At 36.2% G+C, this 25689-nt stretch overlaps 1 protein-coding gene across 2 annotated transcripts in view; it reads left to right on the top strand.

Moving 5' to 3' along the window:
• Positions 1 to 25689, top strand: part of RPAP3 (RNA polymerase II associated protein 3) — a 35203-nt gene that overhangs the window by 5722 nt on the left and 3792 nt on the right. For both annotated transcript variants that reach the window (XM_043447086.1, XM_043447087.1), the window contains 11 exons: positions 3055 to 3177; positions 3932 to 4059; positions 6973 to 7094; positions 8266 to 8336; positions 9337 to 9462; positions 11006 to 11133; positions 16444 to 16565; positions 17902 to 17972; positions 18092 to 18193; positions 23014 to 23252; positions 24716 to 24902. In XM_043447086.1, the coding sequence (XP_043303021.1) occupies positions 3055 to 3177; positions 3932 to 4059; positions 6973 to 7094; positions 8266 to 8336; positions 9337 to 9462; positions 11006 to 11133; positions 16444 to 16565; positions 17902 to 17972; positions 18092 to 18193; positions 23014 to 23252; positions 24716 to 24902 (1419 nt within the window). The remainder of the gene's footprint in view (positions 1 to 3054; positions 3178 to 3931; positions 4060 to 6972; positions 7095 to 8265; positions 8337 to 9336; positions 9463 to 11005; positions 11134 to 16443; positions 16566 to 17901; positions 17973 to 18091; positions 18194 to 23013; positions 23253 to 24715; positions 24903 to 25689) is intronic.

The raw sequence follows: 25689 nt of genomic DNA, 5'->3' as shown, positions 1-25689 counted from the left end.
GTAAATACATAGCTCTTCAATTAACTTTCCTTTTCTCCTGTGGCCCTCTTTCAGTGAATAATGGTTAAAACAGCTGGATTCTTTTCTTCCTGTTTTTTCTTTTTATTTGCGTGGATAGTACGTAGAAGGGGCTTCCCTGGTGGCTCAGTGGTAATGAGTCCGCCTACAGTTCAGGGGATGCGAGTTTGATCCCTGAGTCAGGGAGATCCCCTGGAGAAGGAAATGCAGCCCACTCCACTATTCTTGCCTGGGAAATCCCATGGACAGAGAAGCCTGGCGGACTACCATTCATGGGGGTGCGAAAGAGTAGGACACAATTTAGCAACTAAAAAACAGCAATAGTGCATAGAGGTTTAGTGAACTCTTCACCCAGTTTCCTCTAATTATTACATCTCATTTAACTATATATTTTAGTTGCTCAGTTTTGTCCAACTGTTTGTGACCCCCATGGATTATAGCCCACTGAGCTCCTCTGTCCATGGAATTCTCCAGGCAAGAATACTGGAATGGGTTGCCATTTCCTTCTCTAGGGGATCTTCCCAGCCTAGGGATTGAACCTGGGTCTCCTGCATTGCTGGCAGATTCTTTACTGTCTGAGCCACCAGGAAAGCTCTGTTTACCTGTAGTCCAGTATCAAAACCAGGAAATTGACATTGGTACGATGTGTGTATAGTTCTGTGGCATTTTATGACCTGTAGATTTGGGTAACCACCATTGCATCACCAGAAAGATCTCTTTTATGCTATCTATTCATAGTTGTACCCACCTCCTTCCTCCTCACCATCTCTAACCCCTAAACAGCTAGAATTCTGAGACAGTAATAATAGAAGAAAAGAAAGACTCTACCAATATCTTTTTTTTTCTTTTTAATAGGCTGAAGGACCTGTTGAATAATGGTTTAGAGAATGCCTTTGTGTCTGGTCTTAGGTTAGGGCTGTGTGACAGTAAAAGTAGGACCATCTTAATCTCAGGAAGGTAGGCTTCACCTTTCTGGACTGAGGTTTTGCATGCTTCTGGTCTCCTGCACGTGAGACACAGCGTAGTTGGAGAATTATTTACCATCGGTACTGTGCCTCTGTCATAGTTTATATATGCATTGGCATTAGAAGATACTGCCACATGGTTTTCCAAATACGGAACCATTCATTTTTTTTGTAACTTTACCCCTTCTTATGCAGCCTTATTCTTTTCATAAATTGGTATGTGCTTATAATGCCCTTTCCTGAAAGGCCCAGTGTCAGATGATTTCTCAGAGAGGTGGTTTATTCATTCAACAGATATTGATTGAACTGCTTTGTGTGGCCCGTGCGCTCATGATTGAACTGCACTGTTTGACATTGTCATTTTATTGTATCTGTAAAAGATATTGCTGTTTACTTACCACTCCAAGCTAGTTCAGATGTGAGCAGTGGCCTTGGCGTTCTGCTGCCGTTAGTTTTCTACACGTGTCAGTGTAGGAGGGTTGGACGGTCTTGGCTTTCATGTTGGTAGGCTGGTGGTATTTCTATTCTTATTTTTTTCTTTTTTTTGGGTGCTATTTCTAGAATCTTTATGCTAAAACCCATAGCTGCATTTCAGTCCATCTTTTTGTTTTGTTTATTTTGTTGTTTTTTAAATTTTTTTGGCTGCGCTGTGCGACAGGCAGGATCTCAGTTCCCTGACCCCAGCAGTGGAAGCGTGGAGTCACTGGACTGCAAGGAAAGTCACTCAGTCCCGTCTTTTAATATTCATTTATTTAATGAAACTAAGCATAGATCTTATTTCATTTTAAAATTTATCAAGTTTTTTTTCTTACATAAATTGTTTAGAATAGTAATAACTTGTAAAAGACAGAAAGGATTTTATGTAATAAAATTTTTGTTTATATGAGCTTTAATGAACTCTTTAATTCTCACTGGTTTAAAATTTCTTACTCAGGCATACCCTGGTGGCCTGGGATTCTGAGCTTCCACTGCTGTGGCCCAGGTTCGGTTCCTGGCTGGGGAACTGAGTTTTTGCAAGCCACATGGCATGGCAAAAAAAAAAAAAAATTCTTACTAAAAATCATTCTTTTATTATATATGATGACGCTAGTGGTAAAGAACCTGCCTGCCAATGCAGGAGACATGAGACCTGGGTTCTATCTCTGCGTCGGGAAGATCTCCTGGAGGAGGGCATGGCAACCCACTCCAGTATTCTTGCTTGGAGAATCCCCATCAACAGAGAGGCCAGGTGGGCTACAATCTATGAGGGCGCAAAGAGTTGGACACAGCTGAAGCAACTGAGCATGCATGCATGCATTCTAAAAAAATAGTTTAAAAAAATACTGATGCAGTCCATGAAATGATTTATTACCCTGAAAGGAGTGTCTGGGTCAAAAGAAATTGGAAATTGCTGGACGAACTTGTTGTGTATTTTCTTTGATAGTCAGCTATATTTCAGAATACATTAATAAACAGTGTAACATAGTTATTGAGAGCTCCTTGGAGGAGGCAGACTGCTTGGGTTCAGATCCTCATTTGGCCACTTCCTAGCTGAGTGACCTTGAGTGAGTTTGCTGACTTATTTCTCAATTTCTTCAAGCGAAAAACATGGATAATTATTTCTACCCTCATAGGTTGCTGTGAGAATCAGGAGTTAATTGTACTCTGCAAGCAGTTTTTGTTGTTTAAAAATCAGAAAGAAAAAAGGTTTTCAGACAAAACCCTTTCCCTGTTTTTGGATGCAGTTGCATAGATTTGGGTTAATTGCAAACTTCTCTTATGTAAAACAGTAATACTTCACTGCTAATAGTTTGTGATTTAGGGTTGATTTGTAGACTTAGTTTACTTTATTATATGAGTTCAAAGTCAGATTGTGTAAGTGGTTTGGGTCTTGGTTTTCTAAATAAGAATATTCTTTTCTCTGAATTAACTCCTAATAATGAGAGGTTATTTGGATTATTATTTTTAGGCCTTTAAGTCCTTAGGTTGTAAAAACTTAAGTTCTGTTGAATGTTCTTTTTTGGGAGGGCAGTATATCTTTTTTTTTTAATGGTCATGTAATTATGACACTGTCCCCTACTTTTGATTTCAGGATAGTATCCTTGATGAACTTGACAAAGAAGAGAGTACCCATGATTCTGTGTCTCAAGAATCCGAGTCAGAAGAAGATGGGATTCATGTAGATTCACAAAAGGCTCTTGCTCTAAAAGAAAAGGTACTTTCTAGGTCAGCTGTGGGTTCCTTCAGTTAGGCAGGATTTGTAGAAAAATCATGTGGCCCCCAAGATTTCTACAGTGTAATTTAGTGGGTGTTCAAATTGTTTTTGGCTATATCCCTATCAGGAGGCAGAATAGCATAGTGGTTAGGAGTGTGTGCTCTGAAACCAGATTATCTAGGTTCAAGTCCTGTGACAAGGTCTTTTAAATTGCCTGTATGTATTCAGTTTTCTTAGGTGTACAGTAAGATTAATATTATTACTAAATCTAAATGGGTTGTTGTGTTACTAAAGGAATATGTAAAGTACTTGGAGTGTACAGAGAGTTGTTCCAGGGCTTTAAGTAGTAGACTGAAGTACTAATCAGATCAGTGTGTGATTCTTGACATGTATATTGTATCCCACTACTCCATATCACAGACCGTCTTCGGTTGCATTTAGAAACATATGACATCTCCCTTAGAAATGTCTCTTTATTATTAAACTGGCTATATTGCTTTTTAAAGAGGTGGCACTCTTCAGATTAAAATTTGTCTTGATGCCTTTCTTTTGTTGAGTTTCTGTGGGTTATTGTGAATAAAAAGTATTTAATGCTAGGTATTTTACTCATTTTTCTGCCAGGGCTCCTGGATTGGGCCCAAACTGTGACCATTAGCTTTGATTACATGGCTAATGAGAGAGGAAGAGATGAATAATGAAAGAAGTAGCTCTGGAATTCTGTGTCAGTGTGCATCTGACTTATATGCTTTTACAGGGCAATAAATACTTCAAACAAGGAAAATATGATGAAGCAATTGAGTGCTACACCAAAGGCATGGATGCTGATCCATATAATCCAGTGTTGCCAACAAACAGAGCATCAGCTTACTTCAGACTGAAAAAGTAAGGAGTTTCCATAATGTGTGTGAATATTTTATGTGCATATGGAGACTGTTTTTTGTTTTTTTTTTAATCTTTCTTACTGAAATGTGTGGAAATGCTTGAGAAAATTTTCCATTTCTTTTCAACTATAAATTCTCATTCCCTCTCTTTCTTCAACCTAAGCCTTTAAACATTCAGGTGCTCAAACCATGCTCCTTATAGCTCACTTTATTGAGGTGTTCCTCCTATAAAAATTGAATAAGATGCCCTTTTCATAATTTACAGAAGGAAAAAAGTTAACTGGGTAAAAAAATTCTCTATAAGTTAACTTTCCTTCATTATTTTGAAAAATTATATATTTACTGTTTAATACAGAGAACTTTTATTATGGTAAGCTTAAAATATGTTCCAACATTTAAGTCATACTTAAAATACATACTTAATGTTGAAGAACTTAAGTGTATATGGTCTTAATCCTAAGCAGAGAAATGACCTAGCATAAAAATTTTTAAAAAACCAAATACTGTCAAGGAGGATGTTCTTACTGATTTAATTACTATTTGGAAATATGAATTATATTGGTGTCTGAGTTTTTACTATTTTTAATAGCATATTTTGAAATCTTTGAAATATTCTGACAAATTAGGAGTATTTATCTTTTATAATATTTGATATCTACAGTATGTGTAAATGATGAAGAATAATTTTAAATAAATCTGTGTCAACATGCTACTCAGCTTAAGAATCAGAACATTATTTTTCAAAGCTACTTTTGATATTCTCTTCCATATCCTGATCCTTGTCCCTCCAGTTAACCACTATCTTGAGTGATCATTCTTTTGATGAAAAAAAAATTTATTATATGTGTGTATATCTCTAATACATTGTATAACATTGTTTATTTTTGAACTTTAAAAGTATATCATTGGATATAGTTTTCTGTGGCTTGTCTATTTCTTTGAATACTGTATTTCATATTTTAGTTCATCTCGTAAGATTTGTTCGTATTTTGCGTGTATCAATAGCTGTAGATCTCTCATTTTCACTGTTAAATGCATGTGCAGTTCCTTTTTAGGAATATACCATTATGTATCCATTCTCTAATTGCTGGATTGCTGGTTGATTCCTTTATTCCTCACCTTCTTGTCTTTCTTTTCCTGCCTTCCACCCTCCTTCCCTTTCTTATTTAACGACAGTGATACTGGGAGCACTTCTGTACGTGTTTCTTGGTGCTAGGTCTTAGGATGTGCACATGTTCAACTTTTAATGATGGTGACCAGTTGTTACAATGATAGTTGTACTTGCTTACATTCCCATTAGCATGTTACATATCCTTACCAACGCTGGTATAATGGGGCTTCTGAATTGTTTTCAATCTAGGGGGTGTAAAGTGGTAATTCATTGTGGCCTTAATTTGCATTTCCCCAATTTCTCATGTGGTTGAACATCTTCTTATGTGTTTATTCACCACTTATCTTTTTTATTTTCCTGTGATATGTTTGTTTTATCTTTGATCCTTTTTTCTGTTAGGCTGTTTTTTTGTTGACTTTTAAGCATTCTTTTTTGGGGGATACTAATTCTTTAGTGTTTATAATAATTATCTTCTCTCAGTTTGTAGCTGATCTTCCTTTTTAAAATGGTGTCTTAGTGAACAGAAATTCTTATTTTAATGTGTTTCATTTATTAATTTTTATAAAATGTTGGCACTTTGAAAAGTATGATTTGTGAAAATAGTCCCCTTCTTTGAGTTCATAACAATCTCCTCTATTTTCTCCTAAAAGTTATGTTTTACTTTTCATGCTTAAGTCTCCTTGTGTGTGCTGAAAGTATAATTCCAGTTTCATATCCCAGTTTGTTTCAGCCCTATTTATTGAATATCCATGCTTTCCCCATGGATCTGCAATTCTACCATTGTCATATGTCAAGTTTGCATGGATCTGTTTCTCATTTCTTTATTCTCTTCATTGATCTATTTCCCATTACTATAGCCATTCCATACTATCTTTAATTTTTATAGCATTATAATAAATCTTGGTATTTGGTATAGGGCCTTATTATTCTTTAGGAATGTTGGGTATTCTTGGACTTTTACTAATCAGTATAAATTTTAGAATTATCCTGTCCAGTTCCTTGAAACATTGTGATTACAGTTGTATTGGACTTATAGATCAGTTTGGAGAGAATTATATTGTTATATTTTTGTGTCTTGTAGATGAATGTGAAATTGCTGTACTTATCTTTCATGTCTTTGAAGACAACCTCGTAATTTTCTGCATCTGAATCTTGTATATCTTTTGTTAGATTTATTAGTTTTTTTTGTTGTTGTTGTTGATATCTAATAAAGTAGCCACCTTGCTTAACTTTCATTATTTCTTACAGTCTTGTCTAGATTGTTTTGAACTTTCTTGGTCGACCATTATATCATCTGAGAATGTCAGTTTTATTCCTTCCTCTCCAGTCTTTTTAGCTCTGTTTCTTAGAGAACTCCATTGGTCAGGACCTCTAGTAGAGTACTGAGAAAAAGCAGTGACAATGGGCATTCTTTTCTTTGCTTTAAAGAAACTGCTTACATCAGAAATTACTGATTTTAGTGGGCTTAACTAAAAGGAGATGGTAGCACAGGGAACTCTGCATAGTACTCGGTAATGGCCTCTGTGGGAAAAGGATCTAAAAAAGAGTGGAGATAAATACGTATAAATACACACACACATGTATACATATATGTATAACTGATTCACTTTGTTGTATACCTGAAACTAACACAATACTATAAATCTACAATAAAAATTAAAAAGAAAATAGAAAAAAAATGAGAAACATGCCTTCAAATGGGAAGTAAATCCCCTTTTCAGAGATTTCAGAAACAAATTTTTTGAAGTTTTGGTTTAACAGATGATTTTTATTAGCTTCACTTTATTTTTTTTTAAATTGCAGATTTGCTGTTGCCGAGTCTGATTGTAATTTAGCAATTGCCTTGAATAGAAGTTATACAAAGGCTTATGCAAGACGAGGTGCTGCTCGATTTGCTTTGCAAAAATTAGAGGATGCCAAAAAAGGTATTAATGTTTTCCAGGTCATCATTATCTAAAAAGTTATATAATAGTTTAACTGATTCTATAGAAAGAATACTAGATAATCACAGTTACTATCTTCAGAGATCTTTCTATATTGAATAAAACTGGTTTTTGCAATTTAAAATGTATTTTGATATTTTGGGAAAAGACCATGTTACCGCTGATTAAACTTTGCTTCATATTCTCATTCAACCATGTGTCCACTGTGTTACTAGGGGAAGGTTATGTATCTTCTCTGATTTTCAGTTTCTTATATGTGAGACAGATTAAAACATCTTGTTGGCTTTTGTGAGGCTAGAGGTAATGCATGAACCTAACACATTTTTATTTATTTTAAAATTTTAATCCTTTTATTATTTCATAAAAGAGGCTTGTGTAGTATAAATCAGAAAATCGGAATGAAGTTTATGTCTGAAAGATTGTGCTCCTTCTTGGTTTTATGAGATATAACTTATGATAGCAAGTGTTCTTCCTGAGGCTCGAAGAAGGAGGTGATCTGACACAAGGATTCAGGGTTTTATCTGTCCTGGGAGAATGGAGGAAAGCCAGTGGAATAATGTCAGTATTTCTTAGTTCCTCTTAATTTTGCTATAGGATAGTTTTGTCCCCTGAAAGCAAATGACTGCTATTTTATACAGGCTTTTGAATACCATATATCTTTTTTTTTGATTGATTATTTATTGTTGATTACACTGAGTCTATGTTGCTGTGTGCAGGCTTTCCGTGGTTGTGACTAGTGGGGGCGACTGTCACTGTGGCACATGGCATTTCTCACTGTGACTTTCTTGTGGTGGAGCCCAGACTCTAGCGTGTGTGGGCTTCAGTAGTTGTGGCTCAGGGGCTCAGTCCTTGCGACCTGTGGGCTCTGGAGTGCGGACACGATAGTTGTGGCGCACAGGCTTAGTTGCTCTGAGACATGTGGAATCTTCCCGGACCAGGGATTGAATGCATGTCCCCTGCATTGGCAGGCAGATTCTTATCCGCTGTACCACCAGGAAAGTCCCATGTATCTTTTTTTAAAAAAATTAATATATTTTTAAATTGAAGGATAATTGCTTTACAGAATTTTGTTGTTTTCTGTCAAACCTCAATGTGAATCAGCCATAGGTACCATATATCTTTTAAATATTCTGTTATATTCTGTTTTACTCAGATTATGAAAAAGTATTAGAACTGGAACCAAATAACTTTGAAGCTACAAATGAACTCAGGAAAATTAATCAGGTAAACTGTAGTTATTTAAATTGTGTGTGTTACTTATTACCTTTATTTCACAAAGTAAATGTTTTTGTATAGACTTGTACTATGTAATGTAGACATTTTTCTAATTTTAATTCTTTGTACTAGAGAGTTTTTTTAACTAAACACATTGTAAGCTAGAGGTGGTATATTGGTATTTAAAGATTCTTAATTGTTACCTTAAAAAGCTGTCTGAGATATTTAGAACTACTGCTGCTTTATTTTATCCAGATGACAGAATTATTTTTCTTTATCCCACTAATTTTTCTAATTTGGCTTGTGCTTTGTTTTTGTACTAAACTTTCACATATTTCTTTGATTTTTGTAGTTTTAAAGTTGCTCCATCTTTATGGTTTATACAGGGAAAATAATACTAAATTTTTTAAAAGTAAGAAAATAGATATTACTTAACTGTAAAATTTGCTGTCAAATTATACTTAATAGTTATGTATTCCTTTCACTTTACTTTTGCATCATTTATAATTATTTTGCCATCTGTTGAAAGTAGCAATGATTGCGGAATGTCTGCCTTTAAATATTGCCATTACATATTGCATATAAAAACTCTTGGTAAATACATCAACTTGACTCTTAATTATGAACTGTATTGTATATTTTTGTGTTTTATCCTTGGTCAGATAATGACTATGAATAGTAAATTTGAGAAATTTGGTAATGTGGTCTCAATTACCTTCTTTGTTTTTAAAAATTGTTCCTAGAACAGTGTAGACATTCAAAAGAATCTTTGTTGAATAAATAAATGAACAGCTCTTTAGTGAATATTACTTACTTGAATTGGAATAAGATGTACATTAAATTTATTTGCTGTTTAATTTTGTTATTAGAAAGATTTTTAATTGGAGTAAATATTTTAATTATTTGAAATGTGGCAGGAATTCTAATATGAATAGTTTGTTATTTTAAAGTGAAAAAAGTATGCATCTTCCATTACTTGTTTTATTTAGCTGACTGCTATGTCTTCTAGGCTTTAACTTCCAAAGAAAACTCATATCCAGAGGAAACTGATACAATGGTTAAGTCAGATGAAGGAGAGAAAAAACAAATTGAAGAGCAACAGAATAAACAACAGGCTATTTCAGAGAAAGATCGGGTAATCCAGGATTCTAACGTGTATATGTTTTCCTGAGTTTACTCTTAGTTTTTTGTGTATCAGTTAAGTTTCTGTCTTTCCTAATATTATATTAAAATTCTTCTTCAGTAGAAACTAAAAATTAAATATACTAAAACTTCTGGAGCCTACTAATTAAAACTGAGTAGTTGATGACTTAATACATAATTATAAAAAAGTATTATATTTAAGTTTGGGAAACAAATTATTTTTGAGCATTTTGACATATATTTACATACAGATGGTTGTAAAGTTAACATAGAAATAAATCACAGTGCTTCCCCGGTGGCTCAGTGGTAAAGAATCCACCTGCCAGTACAGGAGACACGCATTCGATCCCTGGTCTGGGAAGATCCCACATGCCAGGTGGCAGCCAAGCCCAGTACCACAACGACTGAGCCTGTGCTCTAGAGCCCCGGAGCCTCAACTCCTGAAGTCTGTGCTCTGGAGCCCGTGCTCCTCGAGAAGAGAAGCCACCGCAGTGAGAAGCCCAACCGTTGCAGTGAAGAGTAGCCCACCACTCACTGCAACTAGAGAAAGTCCACGGGCAGCAATGAAGACCCAGCACAGCCAGAAAGAAATAAATAAAATTATTAAAAAAAGAAATAAAACTGATTCTTACTTATTTTTCATTAAATCACACTGAACTATTTTTTTTTCCCCCTTTTTGGCCTCACCACAGGGCACATGAAATTTTAATTCTCTGACCAGGGATTGAACCCACGCCCCTAGCAGTGGTGGAAGTATGGTGTCTTAACCGCTGGACTGCCAGGGATGTCACACAATGAACTATTTCCGATCAAAATTTCTTTAAATGTAATTTAACATATTATAGGCTTTCATGGACCTACAGAGGATTGCTAATAAAAATTTATGGAATGATTATTGATTGTGATATATCTGACTCTGATTATAAATAAATGTTAAAATGAAAATCTAGTACACCTTCCAATACAATTTGATTTATTCTCTGTTTAGTCATATTAATGTTAATGAATAGTGAGCTGTGCAGTCTGGTACTCTGTTCTTTCATAAAAATTGTTTGGATTATGAAATTCTTTTGTACAGATTCTATTTTTTTTTGATTGTGCCTCGCAGCTTGGGGGATCTTAATTCCCCAACGAGGGATCAAACCAGTGCCCTCAGCAGTGAGAGCGTGGAGTCCTAACAGCTGGACCACAGGGAATTCCCTGCACAGATTCTAATATAATTAAAGTATTTGGGCCTGTATTTATTAAAATGTGTTTTCCATTTAAACTTCGTCCAGTCTTTAATTGGTAAAATAATGGTTAGTGCTGCAAGATAATATAGTATGTACTATTTTTTTTTAGTACTGAAAAGAGAAGAACACTATTATAGAAACCAACCCAAACTAACAGATTCTAAAACATCTCATGGAATTTTAGCAATTAAAAAATAGTTTAATTACTGATATAGTAATAATTGGTATACTAGCAGTGTTGCTAAAAATTTGAATTCAACTAATTTTTTTTTTAATTCTCCATACTTCTTTCCGAAATGGTAGGGAAATGCATTTTTCAAAGAGGGGAAATATGAAAGAGCAATCGAATGCTATACTCGAGGGATAGCAGCAGATGGCGCTAATGCCCTTCTTCCAGCTAACAGAGCGATGGCCTATCTGAAGATTCAGAAGTAAGTATTGGTTACCTTTAATTCTTTGCAGGATGAAAATGAAATTTACCATAAAATGGTATATTATCTAAATAATTAAATTTAACTCAGTCTTAAGCATTAGAAGAGAGAGGGTGTGTGTGTCATAGTACATATTCAGTAAATGTTGTTGTCGTCTAGTTGCTTAGTCGTGTCTGACTCTTTGCGACCCCATGGACTGTAGCTCGCCAGCCTCCTCTGTACACAGGATTTTCCAGGCAAGAATCCTAGAGTGGGTTGCCATTTCTTCTCCAGGGAACTTTCTGACCAAGGGATCGAACCTGCATCTCTTGTATTTAGCAGATGGATTCTTTACCACTGTGCCACTAGCTCTAAAGCACTTACTCAGTTTTGGTCTGGCATTACACAGTTTAACACTTTTTTAATTGCTTTATGCTATTCTGAATTGGTGATTTAAAAATTATTTTTAATCTCAGAACCCTTTGGGCAGAATCTTATCTGGAAGCGTATGCATATATAACAAAAGAGAACTGCTGTCATTGAACTGCTGATTGATTACATACAGAACTAAAACTTGGTCCTGTGATACTAACCACATATTTCTGGGTGCACTCAAGGGCTCCATGTTGGACAATCAGCAGAATAATTTATCTGATGATAGAAACTATGTCTTTGTTGTAATACTACACACTAGTTATAGAATTAAAGATTCCTATAAATATTATAAGTAGAGATTCTAAACTTTTTGGTGCCACAGACTGCTTTGGCTGCATGGTGCACCTTTCTCAAGACAATATTCAAGTGTGTATTTATACATTTAGGAATACAAAGGAAACCAACTGTATTGAAATAGAGTTTTAAAAATATTAAGATTTGTGATGTTAGTTCAGTTCAGTCAGTCATGTCCGACTCTTTGCGACCCCATGGACTGCAGCACGCCAGGCTTCCCTGTCCATCACCAACTCCTGGAGCTTGCTCAAACTCATGTCCATTGAGTTGGTGATACCATTCAACCGTCTTATCCTCTGTTGTCCCCTTCTCCTGCCTTCAGTCTTTCCCAGCATCAGGGTCTTTTCCAGTGAGTCAGTTCTTTGCATCAGATGGCCAAAGTATTAGAGCTTCAGCTCAGCATCAGTCCTTCCAATGAATATTCAGGACTTATTTCCTTTAAGAGCTTCCCTCATAGCTCAGTCGGTAAAGAATCTACCTGCAATGCAGGAGAGCCAGGTTCGATTCCTGGGACGAGAAGATTCCTTGGAAAAGGAAATGGCAACTCACTCCAGAATTCTTGCCTGGAGAATCCCATGGATAGAGGAGCCTGCCAGGCTACAGTCCATGGGTTTGCAAGAGTCGGACATGACTTAGCGACTAAACCACCACCAATTCCTTTAAGATTGACTGGTTTGATCTCTTTGCAGTCCAAGGGACTCTCAAGAGTCTTCTCCAATACCACATCAATTCTTCAGGGTTCAGCCCTGTTTATGGTTCAACTCTCACATCCATACATGACTACTGGAAAAAAGATGGCTTTGATTAGACGGACCTTTGTTGGCAAAGTAATGTCTCAGCTTTTTATTACGCTGTCTGGGTTGGTCATAGCTTTTCTTCCAAGGAGCAAGCATCTTTTAATTTCATGGCTGCAGTCACCATCTGCAGTGATTTTGGAGCCCAAGAAAATAAAAGTCTGTCACTCTTTCCATTGTTTTCCCATCTATTTGCCATGATGTGGTGGGACCGGATGCCATGATCTTTGTTTTTTGAATGTTGAGTTTTAAGCCAGCCTTTTCACTCTCCTGTTTCACCTTCATCAAGAGGCTCTTTAGTTCCTCATCGCTTTCTGTCATAAGAGTAGTGTCATCTGCATATCTGAGGTTGTTGATACTTCTCCCTGCAATCTTGATTCCAGCTTGTGCTTCATCAAAATTTGTGATATAATCGTATGTATACTTTTAAAGATTAACACTCTACAGAGGCTTCCCTGGTGACTCAGTGGTAAAGAATCTGCCTGCCAATGTAGGAGACACAGGTTCACTCCTTGATCTGTAAAGATGCCACATGCTGCAGAGCAGCTAAGCCTGTGTGCCACAATATTGAGCCTGTGCTCTGGAGCCTGGGAGCCACAACTACTGATGCCCATTTGCTCCCTAGAACCTGTGCTCCACAACAAGAGAAGCCACCGCAATGAGAAGCCCCTCACTGCAACTAAAGAGTAACCCCTGTTCACTGCAGCCTGAGAAAAGCCACACAGCAATGGAGACTCAGCACAGATATAAATAAATAATTAAAGTTATTAAAAAGAAATTAAACACACTACAAAACGAGAAACTGCATTTAAAATATAGGCAAGTTATAGAGAGTGTCATACTGAGTGAAGTAAGTCAGACAGAGAAGGAGAAATACAATAATAACATCCCTTATATGTGGAATCTAAAAAGAAATGATATAAATGAACTTACTTATGAAACAGAAAGAGACTTACAGATTTAGAAAGCGAATCTGTTGTTGCCAGGGGGAGGGGATAGTTAGGGAGTTTGGGAACGTCATGTACACACTACCATATTTAAAATGGATAACCAGCAAAGACCTATTGTATAGCACATGGAACTCTCCTCAGTGTTATGTGCCAGCCTGGATGGGAGCGGGGTTTGGGGGAGAAGGGATACATGTGTATGTATGACTGAGTCCCTTAGCTGTTCACCTGAAACTTCTGCAGCGTTGTTAATTGGCTATACCCCAGTGCAAGATAAAAACTTACAAAGAACAAAAATTTCCAAACCTAAAATAAATACAGGCAAGTTAAAGGTAAAAAAAATTTAAAGATGTATTATTGTGAAAGTTTGAATAAAACCACTAGAATTTGGGGATGTTCATTGACACATCTTCTACATATTGATCAACCAGTGCGTGTGTCTAGGGAATGCCCAGAAGGCAGCACAGATGATTACATTACCAGTGTGATAACGGTGGCTCAGTGTAAAGAATTTGCCTGCCAGTGCGAGGACACGCGGGAGACGTGGCTTTGGTCCCTGGGTCAGGAGGATCCCCTGGAGGAAGAAATGGAAGCACAGTCCTTAACATGTGGCTTCACTCTTGGAGTCTAAGTGGCTGCTAGGGACAGAGTTGCCTGGTGGTTGGCCAGCTGTGTCATAGGAGCGTTTACAAACAGGTCCTGTGATCACATGCAAACAAACGTCAGGTTACACTACCCCGTTTCTCAAATAGTTGTGCTACCTCAAAGATACCTGTGACAAATGTGGTGTGATGTGAAAATATCTGTGATTTTTATTGGTGACAAAGTCATAGGTACTGTTTTTACTAATGTGGTTTATTATCTGCAGTTGTAATTGAAAAGAAAGCTACATGTCATTTAAAAGTTGATGGTAGTAAGGATGTAGTATCTTTCCCATCCAGATTTTCAGATCTCTCAAAGGATCACAGGCCATAGAAGAAAATTTTAATTTGTATTTAACTTCGTTGAAACTAACAGACTCACTAGAGAGGTATTGTTTTGACTAGACCAAGTAAAAGTCATTGCATTTCTTACTAACTTGGGAAAATTTTGAATTTTGCTATTCAGGAATTGCACATGATTTAAAGATTGTAAGGCCTACATTTTTAGGTTTGATTAATGCCAAGAATAATACCTTCCAATAGATGAGAGATTGTATCTGTATTTATGAGGGCTCTAATTTATTGTGTTTTGTTGCTTTAGTTGATAACCACATAAGTATACCACAGCAAGTTTTTTTTTTTTTTTTTTTTTTTAAATTTAAAAGACCTATGTGAGTCTTACTTGAATCTCTTTCTAGTATGTCTTTATTTTTTTTGGCCGTACTGCCCAGCTTGCAGAGTCCTAGTTCCCTGACCAGGGTTCAAACCTGTACTCTCAGCAATGAAAACGCTGAGTCCTCGTCATTGGACCACCAGGAAATCCCCTTTAGTGTGTCTTCTAGATTTACAGTTAATATCTGAAGTTTTCTCTACTAAATAGTGCTATCAGGTATTATAGACTAGATGAGGAACAGGGAAAAGAGCAACTTTTCAAAACAGGAGTTTGAACCAAACCAAGATGTAAAGGGATGGTATGATTAGTGAGGTGAGGAAACAGGTCTGGTGTCCCAGTGCAGGTTCAAAGACACAGGATGCAAAAATTCCATGGTACCTTCTGGAAGGGGCAGGAGGTTCATATGATGACTGATACGCAGGGGCACTGGCAGAGATAAGGCTGGAGAGTCAAGCAAGCCCCCAACTTTGTGCTCAGCAGAGAGCTCGACTTCATCCTAAGAAGTGTGGAGCCCATGCAGTATCTTGAATGGGAAGATGATGTAATCAATCATGTAGAGAATAAACTGGTTGGGGCATGACATGAATACACACAAACAATCTTTTGCTCAGAAGTGAATTAAAGAATTCAGAAAAAAAGAATTTCAGGGCTATTTAACCTTGTTCATACTAGGTCTTATTTTGAAGGTAGGATGGCATTCATTTAGGTCTTGGGAAGAATGTGATCACAGAAGATTCTTTTTTTAGAAAAAATTTTATTATGAAACTTCATAGTAAACTTTGTGTATCAAATCATCTAGTTTTCACAAGCCATACCTTTTTTGTCATATTTTGGTTCTACTTTTTTCCCACCTGAGTTATTATAAAGCAAATCATGGACATGATATTTCATCCCTTAAGGATGCTTCATACATAAGCACAATACCATTATTATGCCAAGTAAATTCATAACAGTTCATTAATGTCATTTTAATATATGAGGATATCAAGATTTTTATTTTTATTTTTTCAGCTTTTCTTAACTTTTTTGTTGTGAAGCAGTACCCATTCATACTGAATTGATTGCTGATTGCATGGATGAGTAGAATTTATGAAAAGTATTAGATGATACTCTTTCATATACATAATGAATTCGAAGTACTGAGTGTGTTGTTTTCCTTAGGTGATGTGTAGTATGGGTAAATCTTAATGAAGTTTGGAGAGTTGATGCCAGTTATTGTTAATGTAGTAACTGTACATGGTGAGAGTTGGAGGGGAGGTATGCTGTGGTATTTTGTCTGCTTTATTCATATTTTACCATCATTAATTCCGTCCTTCCACCAGACTAATTTCTGACTTCACTTAATCTGTTACCTTCTCCCTCCTCAACCAGAGGATTCCAAAATTTGGTGAGAATAAAAAATTTAGAAATTAGTCTTTTCCCTTAAACAGAGATTGGGGAATTGGTAATTGAAATTATATGTATATTTTTTATATTAGAAACTCAGTTTACATGAAGTGTTCTATAAGCTACATTTTTCTACTTAGCATTTATATCATATTTAATAGGTATGAAGAGGCTGAAAAAGACTGCACACAAGCTATCTTGTTAGATGGCTCGTATTCGAAAGCTTTTGCCAGAAGAGGAACTGCAAGAACATTTTTGGGAAAGCTCAGTGAGGCCAAACAAGGTAAGACTATTTTTATAACAACTGGCACTCACTCTCCCTGTTGACAATCCCAAGTTATAGTAGCAGACATTTTCCTAGCCTTTCCATAGTTTGAGGATACAGAACTTAGAGAAGTACATTTTCTTTCACAGTTTAGGTTTGCAAGTTTGGAGAAATTCAGCTTCCATAGTGGGTCTGGTTATCTTCTAATAGCAGTATAGACTGGCCAATTGTCAATCAAAATTAATGAAAAATTTGAATTATAGGTAAGAAGGAGAAAAGCAGGAAAAAGGCAAGAATGAAAAGGAAGGGAATCAACAACCAGGAGATAGAGGATAATATGAGATCTGTAATGATGTCTGCCTTTTTTCCTTGATTGCTGATTATTCTTATTTTTTTTCACAGTCTGTCTTTTTAGTATTTATTCTTAGTCATTTTGAAGAACCAGCTTATTTTCTGTTTTATTTATTTCTGCTCTTTTATTTCCTTCCTTCAGCTATCTTTTGGCTTAATTTGCCAGTTTTCTAACTTCTTGATGCATCAGTAGTTACACAGTTGATTTTCAGCCTTTGTTTTGTGACATGTTCATTTAAATCTGGCAGTTTAAAGTCTGGCTTCAGCTGTAGCCCATGTATTTTTTTTATTATGGTAAAATATACATAACATAGAATTTACTGTTTAAACCATTTTTAGGTGTACAGTTCAATGCATTGAGTACATTCACCTTTTGTGCAACCATCACCATTGTACATCTCCAGAACTTTTTCATCATTCCATTTTGAATACTCTTGTCGTTTGACAGTAGTTCTCTATTCCCACTTCCCTCCAGCTCCTGGTAACCAGCATTCTATTATTTTCTGTCTCTGAATCTGACTGTTCTAGGTACCTCATATGAGTAAAGAGTCATACAATAGTTATCCTTTTATTCCTGGCTTACGTCACTTAGTGTGTGTCCAAGACTCACCCATTATTGTAGCATATATCAGAATTGGATTCCTTTTTAAGGCTGAATAGTATTCCATGATCTGGAATTCTCTTAGATTCTCTCTTACATTTGGTGAGTTACCCCATCCTGTGTTATCAGGGTGACCTTTGATAAGTAGATGACCTCTAGCCCTCAGGCCTCAGTTTTGTCACTGTGAAGTGGAGTTGTAGTGAAGGCTACCTGAGAATTGATATAAAGCAAAGGGAAAAACACTCAAGAAGCGTTAGTTCTAATTATTGCTCACCAGTTTCCTAGCATCCTGAGTAAAACTTCTTGAGATATAGGTATGGGGTTATTAACTAAATGTATGATTTTTTGAACTCCATAAGGTATTTGCATTAATTTATTATGTTTCTTAAAAATTCGTTTTAGATTTTGAAATCGTTTTACTTTTGGAGCCTGGAAATAAACAAGCAGTAACTGAACTTTCCAAAATTAAAAAGGTAAACATTCTTCTTTCCACCAAAATATGGTCCTATCTTCTGAAGCATAAATACCTTTATTTATTGTGTGATTAACCTGAGAATATTTTGATAGTCATAATTACAAATTTATTTTCAAGGAATTAATTGAGAAAGGACACTGGGATGATGTCTTTCTTGATTCTACTCAAAGGCAAAATGTGATAAAACCCATTGATAATCCACCTCATCTTGGATCAACTGTAAGTAAACCTGAATTTTTCTCCTTGCTATTTAAATATCACTGGTATAATAAATTGAGTTGAAACAAGCTGTTGAATTAGTAGATCTCTTAAAAGATATGTTGAGATCTCTTCCTAGAACCAGTTTTAGAATCTTAAAGAAATACTTCTTAGGAAGATTGGCATAAGAAAATTGGAGAAAATGGAACTGTTTTAAGTTCTGGCATAACTTTTTAAAGTGTCCTTTAATTTAACACTAAATATTTCTTCATATTTTCTGATTAAAAAGGAATTTGAAGCAGTTTGTGCTTCAAAATTTGTGCATTTTGTAGTTAAACATCTTTTATTTCTTTTACTGTTCTTTTTTGAGATTGGGATTTTATTACAGTATGGCAACTTCTGTGGGGTTAGATCTAAAATGAGCACTTTGGCAAAAATCTAGTACAGGCATACCTCATTTTATCGCACTTTGCAGATCCTGCATTTTTTACAGATTGAAGATTTGTGGCAGCCCTCTGCTGTGCAAGTCTGTTGGCACCATTTTCCCAATAGTATTTACTTTCTGTCTTTGTGTCACGTTTTGGTAATTCTCTCAATATTTCAAACTTTTTTGTTAATACCATATTTGTTATGGTGCTCTGTGATCAGTGATCTTTGTTTCTATTACGAAAAGATTATGAGGATGAAGGCTCAGATGATGGTTAGCATTTTTTTGCAATAAAAAATTTTAAAGCTATATACATTGTTTCTTTTAAGACATGTTGCTATTTCACACTTAAAAGAGTATGGTATAGTATAAATGTAACTTTTATTATACGTTGAGAAACCGAAAGCTTTAGGTGACTTGCTTTATTGCAATATTCACTTTATGTGATAGTTTGTAACTGAACCTGCAGTATCTCTAAGGTATACCTGTATAGGCAAAATTATTCTTAAGAATATATGCTGCATATTGTTTTTAGTATACCATACTGTTTTTTGTTAAGTCTCACAAAGCCAGTTTTTCCTGCAATATTGGAACAGAAAGAGTAGATGGTAAAATTCAGTGATTTGTCTTGTATTGGACTTTTAAAATTGAATCATTTAAGGCATGTATTATTATATATGTATTTGTGTTAGTCTTTCAGTTGTGTCTGACTCTTTGTGACCCTATGGACTGTAGCCTGCCAGGCTTCTCTGTCCATGGGATTTTCCAAGCAAGAATACTGGAGTGGGTTGCCATTTCCTTCTTCAGGGGATCTTCCTGACCCAGGGATTGAACATGCATCTCTTATGTCTCCTGCATTGGCAGACGGGTTCTTTGCCACTATCACCACCTGGGAATTCATATATATGTGTATATGAATTTATATATATACATATAAATTTGACTCTCTGGTAATTTCCGATGTTTACTTAGTATCATATATGGAAATTATGAAAGATAAAATACATATAAAAAAGTACCCAGGACAAATTAAAATTTAAAGGATAAAACCACCAACTGGGTCAAAAAATTGAAACGTATCAGCCTCCAAAAACCTTCCTGTGTGCTCTTCACTGATCATGATTCCCTCCCTGCCCTTTGGGAGTAACTGTTAATGCATGGATGATGCTTTGAGAGAAATGGCGATTTTACAGTGAAGTCAGAGCAGATATTTTTATCCTCCTTTTACAAAGGAAGAAGGTGAGGCAAAGAAAGTGTTTTGCCAAGTTCTTATTTCAAGTAAGGAACAGAAGAATTCTTTAATACATTTCCTGGGTTCCTATTTTGTCTTTATTCTTGAATTTTCTGAGATAGTATTTCATGTGCCAGGCATAAATCTAGTTGCTTTTATACATTCATTGTCACACATCATATTTTTTACCTATTATTCTATTTTTTACACTAAAAGTGATTAAATGTTTAATTCAATGTGATTTATACTTTTACATCTCTGTAAAATTTTGTCACAAAAATTAATTCCAAAGTTTTAAAAAAATAAGCCTTTGTCAGACTTTGCTTGTCCATAATTATAAAAACACTGCCATGTGGTAAATCAAATATCTGTATGGAAGAATGTTCTGTGGCCAGTGTGTCCTAAACAGCTTTTATAAATCTGTTGAGTTTTGTTCTCCCTCAGGTTATAAATCAATTATGTTAGTAATTGTGAAAATGCAACATGAATTTGAATCTTTTGTGGCTGGATCTCAAAACAGAACACCTCCATGAATTGAGAGATCTGGGGTTAACCATTTTGTAACTGATCCAACACAAGCAAAATTATTATCTCAGTAGGAAGGGGAAAATTTGCTCTTTATTTTTGTAATAGGTCTCCGTTTTAAAATCTGGGCATTATTTTAAAAATAGTATGGCAGTTTGGTATGATGCTTTTGGTTTGATTCGAGTCCCTCCTGATAAAGGCTTCCCAGGTGGCACTAGTGGTAAAAAAAAAAAAAAAACCCCTCTTGCCAGTTCAGGAGACACAGGTTCGATTCCTGGATCAGGAAGATCCCTTGGAGAAGGAAACGGCAACCCACTCCAGTATTCTTGCCTGGAGAATCCCATGGACAGAGGAGCCTGACAGGCTATAGTTCATAGGGTTGCAAAGAGTCAGATACGACTGAAGCAACTTAGCAGGCAGGCCACTTCTTAAGCTTTAAAATCTTAGGCAAGTATAATCCCTATGTGACTTTTTCTGCTTAAGCTGAAAATAATTCATAGGTTAGTTGAGATCAAAGAAAATGATGTCCAGAAATGCTGCGGCAGTTTCAGGTGAAACAAATGTTAATTTCCTTTTCAGTCCTCTGTGTGAGGCCACCTGAACACTGAGGGGAGTGGTCAGGGAAGGGGTTACTTTGTTCAAGCGAGAGGCTCCACCACGGAGTTTTGTACTTAAGGGCTGGCAGGTTTGACTGCTTTTGGCATGTCTTCTCTAGAGAGACTGTAGGTGACCAGTAATGTAGACCTGCTGGGCCTGGAGTTCCTAGATAGGAAATGAGTGAGTTTCCACTAATTTGTTTTCTATTATTTTATTTTCAATTTCCTGTTTTCCCATATGAAAATTTCACCTTTCTACTTGGTCTTCTCTTTCTGTTTATTCTCATTTCTGTTTTCTTTTCCTTGAAATGGTCATAATATAGAGCTAAAGAAAATGTTATGTTTATAAATCTCAATTTAAAAAGAGATGAATTTGGGAATTCCCTGGTGCTCCAGTGGTTAGGACTCTGTTTTCACTGTCAGCTACCAGGGTTCAGTCCCTGGTTGGGGTACTGAGATCCCACAAGCTGTGAGGTGTGGCAAAAAAAAAAAAAATCAATTTATGCTTTTATGTTTTCTTATATCTTTCAGCTATAGTGGTATCTTTTATGTTTTTCTCCTTTTACCAGTATACTGTCATCCCCTCATCCCTCCCAGCCATCATCAGTAACATTGAGCAGCTCTCAGGAGCCACTGGTCATCCCTTAAACAGATCATCTGTTAGGAAATTCATTAACTTAGATCAGTTTACACATCTCTTGTCATTGGGGTTTTGTTTTTTGTTTTTTGCCTCATGGTGTGACATGCAGGATGTTAGTTCCCTGACCAGGGATTGAACCTGTGTCCCCTGCAGTGGAAGTGCAGTCTTAACCACTGGACTGCCAGGGAAGTCTCCACGATTTGGTTTTAAATGGGACTGCGTCAATATAATTCAGTAGTTGTAGTCTATTTTTTACAGTCTGTTCTTTAACACTATTTTTTAACATTAACACATGTTCATTCTTGGTCAATATTTTGATAGAAAGCTTACTGGTTTTTTGATAGTTCTAAGCAAAACAGAGGCCTTAGATTAACATGACTATCCTTTACGATAGAACTGCTAACAGGATTCTGTTAACAAATTTATAATAGCTTCTTTATTTATGTGTATTCATCCAGTAACACTCAGTTGTTACCATTAGGTCGTTTCTTAGTTATGCTAATGTAATGTCTGGTTTTAACACTGAGTTTAGTATAAAAGGTTTTTATATTTCAATTTTTTAATTTAAAATTCAGTCGTATAGTTGGAATGAAAGCAATATACTGAAGAAAGTCTTTTTTTAAAAATTAAAGTATTACATGTAAGCTGAGGAAGAAATTGAAAATGTTTAACATCTGTTATGATTAAAATAAATAGTGAATGCTATTTATTTTAATAAATTAAAAACCATTATTATGGTCAAGTTCTTACCAACTTTGTGAATATTATTTGACAAATCTTTAATCCTGGGCTGGTTTTATCCAGCTGCTACATATGTAGAAGATGCAGTTAGGTTTAAATATTAGTCTCTTTCATACAAAATGCTGTTCATTGCCTGACCTTGTTCTGCTTAGCTAGCCTACAGTACTGATGTCATTTGGCTGTATTTTTTCTTGTTTTTTTTGCCTCTGGGATAAACTCAAGACTCCCTGAGATGGTACACAGATCCCTTTGTAAGCTGTCTTTAAGCAGCCTTTCCGGCTGTGTCTCACCTCTCCTCCTCTTGCACCAGCCGTGGTGGACGTTTCACCTCTCCACTGGCCGTGCTGTGCCCTATCACACTGCTATTCCTGTGTGCTTTTTCTGTGAGGCTCCCTGATGTCAATTTTTATCTTCCTTCCTCCGTTCTTTGGGCACCCTGTATCTTCACCATTTATAGTGCCTTCTAATTATTTCTGCATGCACCGTCTTTCCCCCATTTAGACATGCATATGGTAGGTGCCGTGACTTTTTGTTCTTTGCATTCTCAGAAAGTATGACTCCAGATTGAATTTACTTACAGCTGAAATATTGGCTGAAAGAACATTGCAACCTTTAAATTTGTGACCTTAAAATAAGAAACCTTCGTATATTGATGTAAAGAATTGATTTTAATTGTTTCAGAAGCCACTCAAGAAGGTTATTATTGAAGAAACTGGTAGTTTGATACGGACTGTTGATGTGCCGGATAGCACCGCTGCGGTGGCTGCTCCAGAGTGTAACCCTGCTGACCTGGCACGTGTGGCAGCAGCCGCGGGCATGGCACACAAGAACTCAAGCCAGGGTGACCTTGTGCCCACAAGTGGCGTCCCGAAAGCCAAAGTACTGAAAATAGAAGAAATCAGTGACACTTCAGCTCTTCAGTGAGTGGAAATACTCTTATTTGATCTGAATGGTAATAATTCCACTGGAAAATTGATAGTACTGATAAGACTTCTGGTTGTATTCTTCCCCAGAACCTTTTGAACTATCCAACTTTAGATTCTGTTCTTTTTTTTTCTTTTTACTTAAATGTAAGAGAGGTTTTGCTGAAGGAATTATCATTATTCCTTTACCATAGTGAGGAATTTAGAAATGATAAAAGTACGTTGGAACACGTTGATTTCATCTATTTTCTTTTCTAGAACTTAAGTAAATATGTTTCACTTTGTAATTCAGCAAAAATTTTTTATTTTTTGGAGGGAAGCTTCATAAACAATGTAGAATTTAGGCATTGTCGTTATTCTAGCCATTGATATTTATGATTATTTGTGAAAGTGAAAGTGAAGTCGCTCAGTCGTGTCTGACTCTTTGCGACCCTGTGGACTGTAGCCTACCAGGCTCCTCCGTCCATGGGATTCTCCAGGCAAGAATACTGGAGGGGGTTGCCATTTCCTTCTCTAGGGGATTGACCCAGGGATCGAACCCAGGTCTCCCACGTTGCAGGCAGACACTTTAACCTCTGAGCCACCAGGGAAGAAGGCTCTTGAAATTTTTTCAGAATTTTTTTTCTTTGGTTCACAATTTTTTAAAAAGTCATATGTTTTCTTAATCATGAGAATATAAAAGACATAGATTAATAGTTTACTTTGGGGTATTGAAATTTTATTATATATTCTTTCATTGCTACTCAACAGTCCTATTAAAAACGTTTTTTTTTTAAACTTTGAATTCTAGTAGTTCTATTTAGAGTGAGTATAGATTGTGGGAAAACTTTTAAGTAGGCAGACTTTTTTTTTAAAGGAGAAAGCATTTCTTTCTTTGTGAAATCTTTCTTGAAACTGTGATAATTCAGATCAGAGTGAAAGGTTGAGTTGTGAGTATATGTGATATAATAATGCCGTATGGGTTTCCCTGACTGCTCAGACGGAAAAGAATCTGCTTGCAATGTGGGAGACCCAGGTTCAATCCCTGGGTCGGGAAGATCCCCTGGAGAAGGGAATGGCAACCGACTCCAGTATTCTTATCTGGAGAATTCCATGGACAGAGGAACCTGGTGGAATACAGTCCGTGGGTTTGCAAAGAGTCAGACACGACTGAACACTAACACTGTTACTACTAATGCAGTGTATGGAAATAGTTTGTCAAAAGGTGGCAAGGCTGTTAGCTCAGCTAAGGAGAATAGGCAATATATATAGTCAGCACACGAAAATTTGTAGAAGTATAATGTCTTGCCAAAATTATGCATGTATTATCAGCTGAAAGAATTTACTGCTGGCAGAATATAAACGGATAACACACTATTAATAAAGTCAGAAATTTTAGAATCTCTGTTGATGTTTCTGTATGTAAACTTTGACTATTTGTGTTTCTTTTCTGATTAGTTGATGTTTCTGAAATATTTCAGCTCTCATGTCAGTTTGAGAAAGGACGTATGTCAGTCCTTCAGGGAGAAGACTCCTCTAGAGGTAGACAGAGCACCTGCCCAGTTTATCAGGACCGTTCTTCCTCCAGTGCCTGCAAACTCATTTCAGCTTGAATCTGATTTCAGACAACTGAAAAGTTCTCCAGATATGTTGTATCAGTACTTGAAGGTAAGAGGTACGAAGCTAGTAGTTCTCTTGTAAGGTAAAGGTCAGAGAACTTCTTTTGTCTCTATATAATAATAGGGTTGTATTTGCTTTGTGAACAGTATGATTCTGGGCTTCCCTGATAGCTCAGTTGATAAGGAATCTGCCTGCAATGCAGGAGACCCTGGTTCGATTTCTGGGTCGGGAAGATCTGCTGGAGAAGGGATAGGCTACCCACTCCTGTATTCTTGGGCTTCCCTGGTGGCTCAGCTGGTAAAGAATCTGCCTGCAATGCAGGAGACCTGGGTGCAATCCCTGGGTTGGGAAGATCCCCTGGAGAAGGGAAAGACCACACACTCAGTATTCTGAGTGACTTTCACTTTGACGTTTCTTTCACAGTGTGATTGTAGAAAATGCTCTTATTCTTTGCCTAATACATACATCATCCTGATCAGGCCATTTTAAGTATTTGCAACCAGGGAACCTTTGGAAATAGGTTCTGTGTTAAATTCTGTTTTCTAACAGAATCTTAGTCTAATTTCATACATCATGACTTAAACTTAATTCTCCATTCTTCAAGATGAGGAAAGAAGCTAAAATACATTGAGTGCCTTCTGTGTGCCAAACTATGCTTACAATATTTAGGTAATCATTCTCCTGAAAATGAACCTTTATTTTCTCAAGGAAAAGATTCAAATCATATGAAATTCACCAAATAATGGATTTTTTAGCACTTTTTCAAGTGTAATTACTATAATAATTTCTTATAATTGTGTGGTATATAATATTTCAAAATATATTATCTCATGTA

This window comes from Cervus canadensis, chromosome 25, assembly GCF_019320065.1.
Source record: "Cervus canadensis isolate Bull #8, Minnesota chromosome 25, ASM1932006v1, whole genome shotgun sequence".
In the NCBI taxonomy this organism is placed as follows: domain Eukaryota; kingdom Metazoa; phylum Chordata; class Mammalia; order Artiodactyla; family Cervidae; genus Cervus; species Cervus canadensis.
The sequence above is the reverse complement of the archived record's forward strand: the minus strand, read 5'-3'. Positions and strand labels throughout refer to the sequence as shown.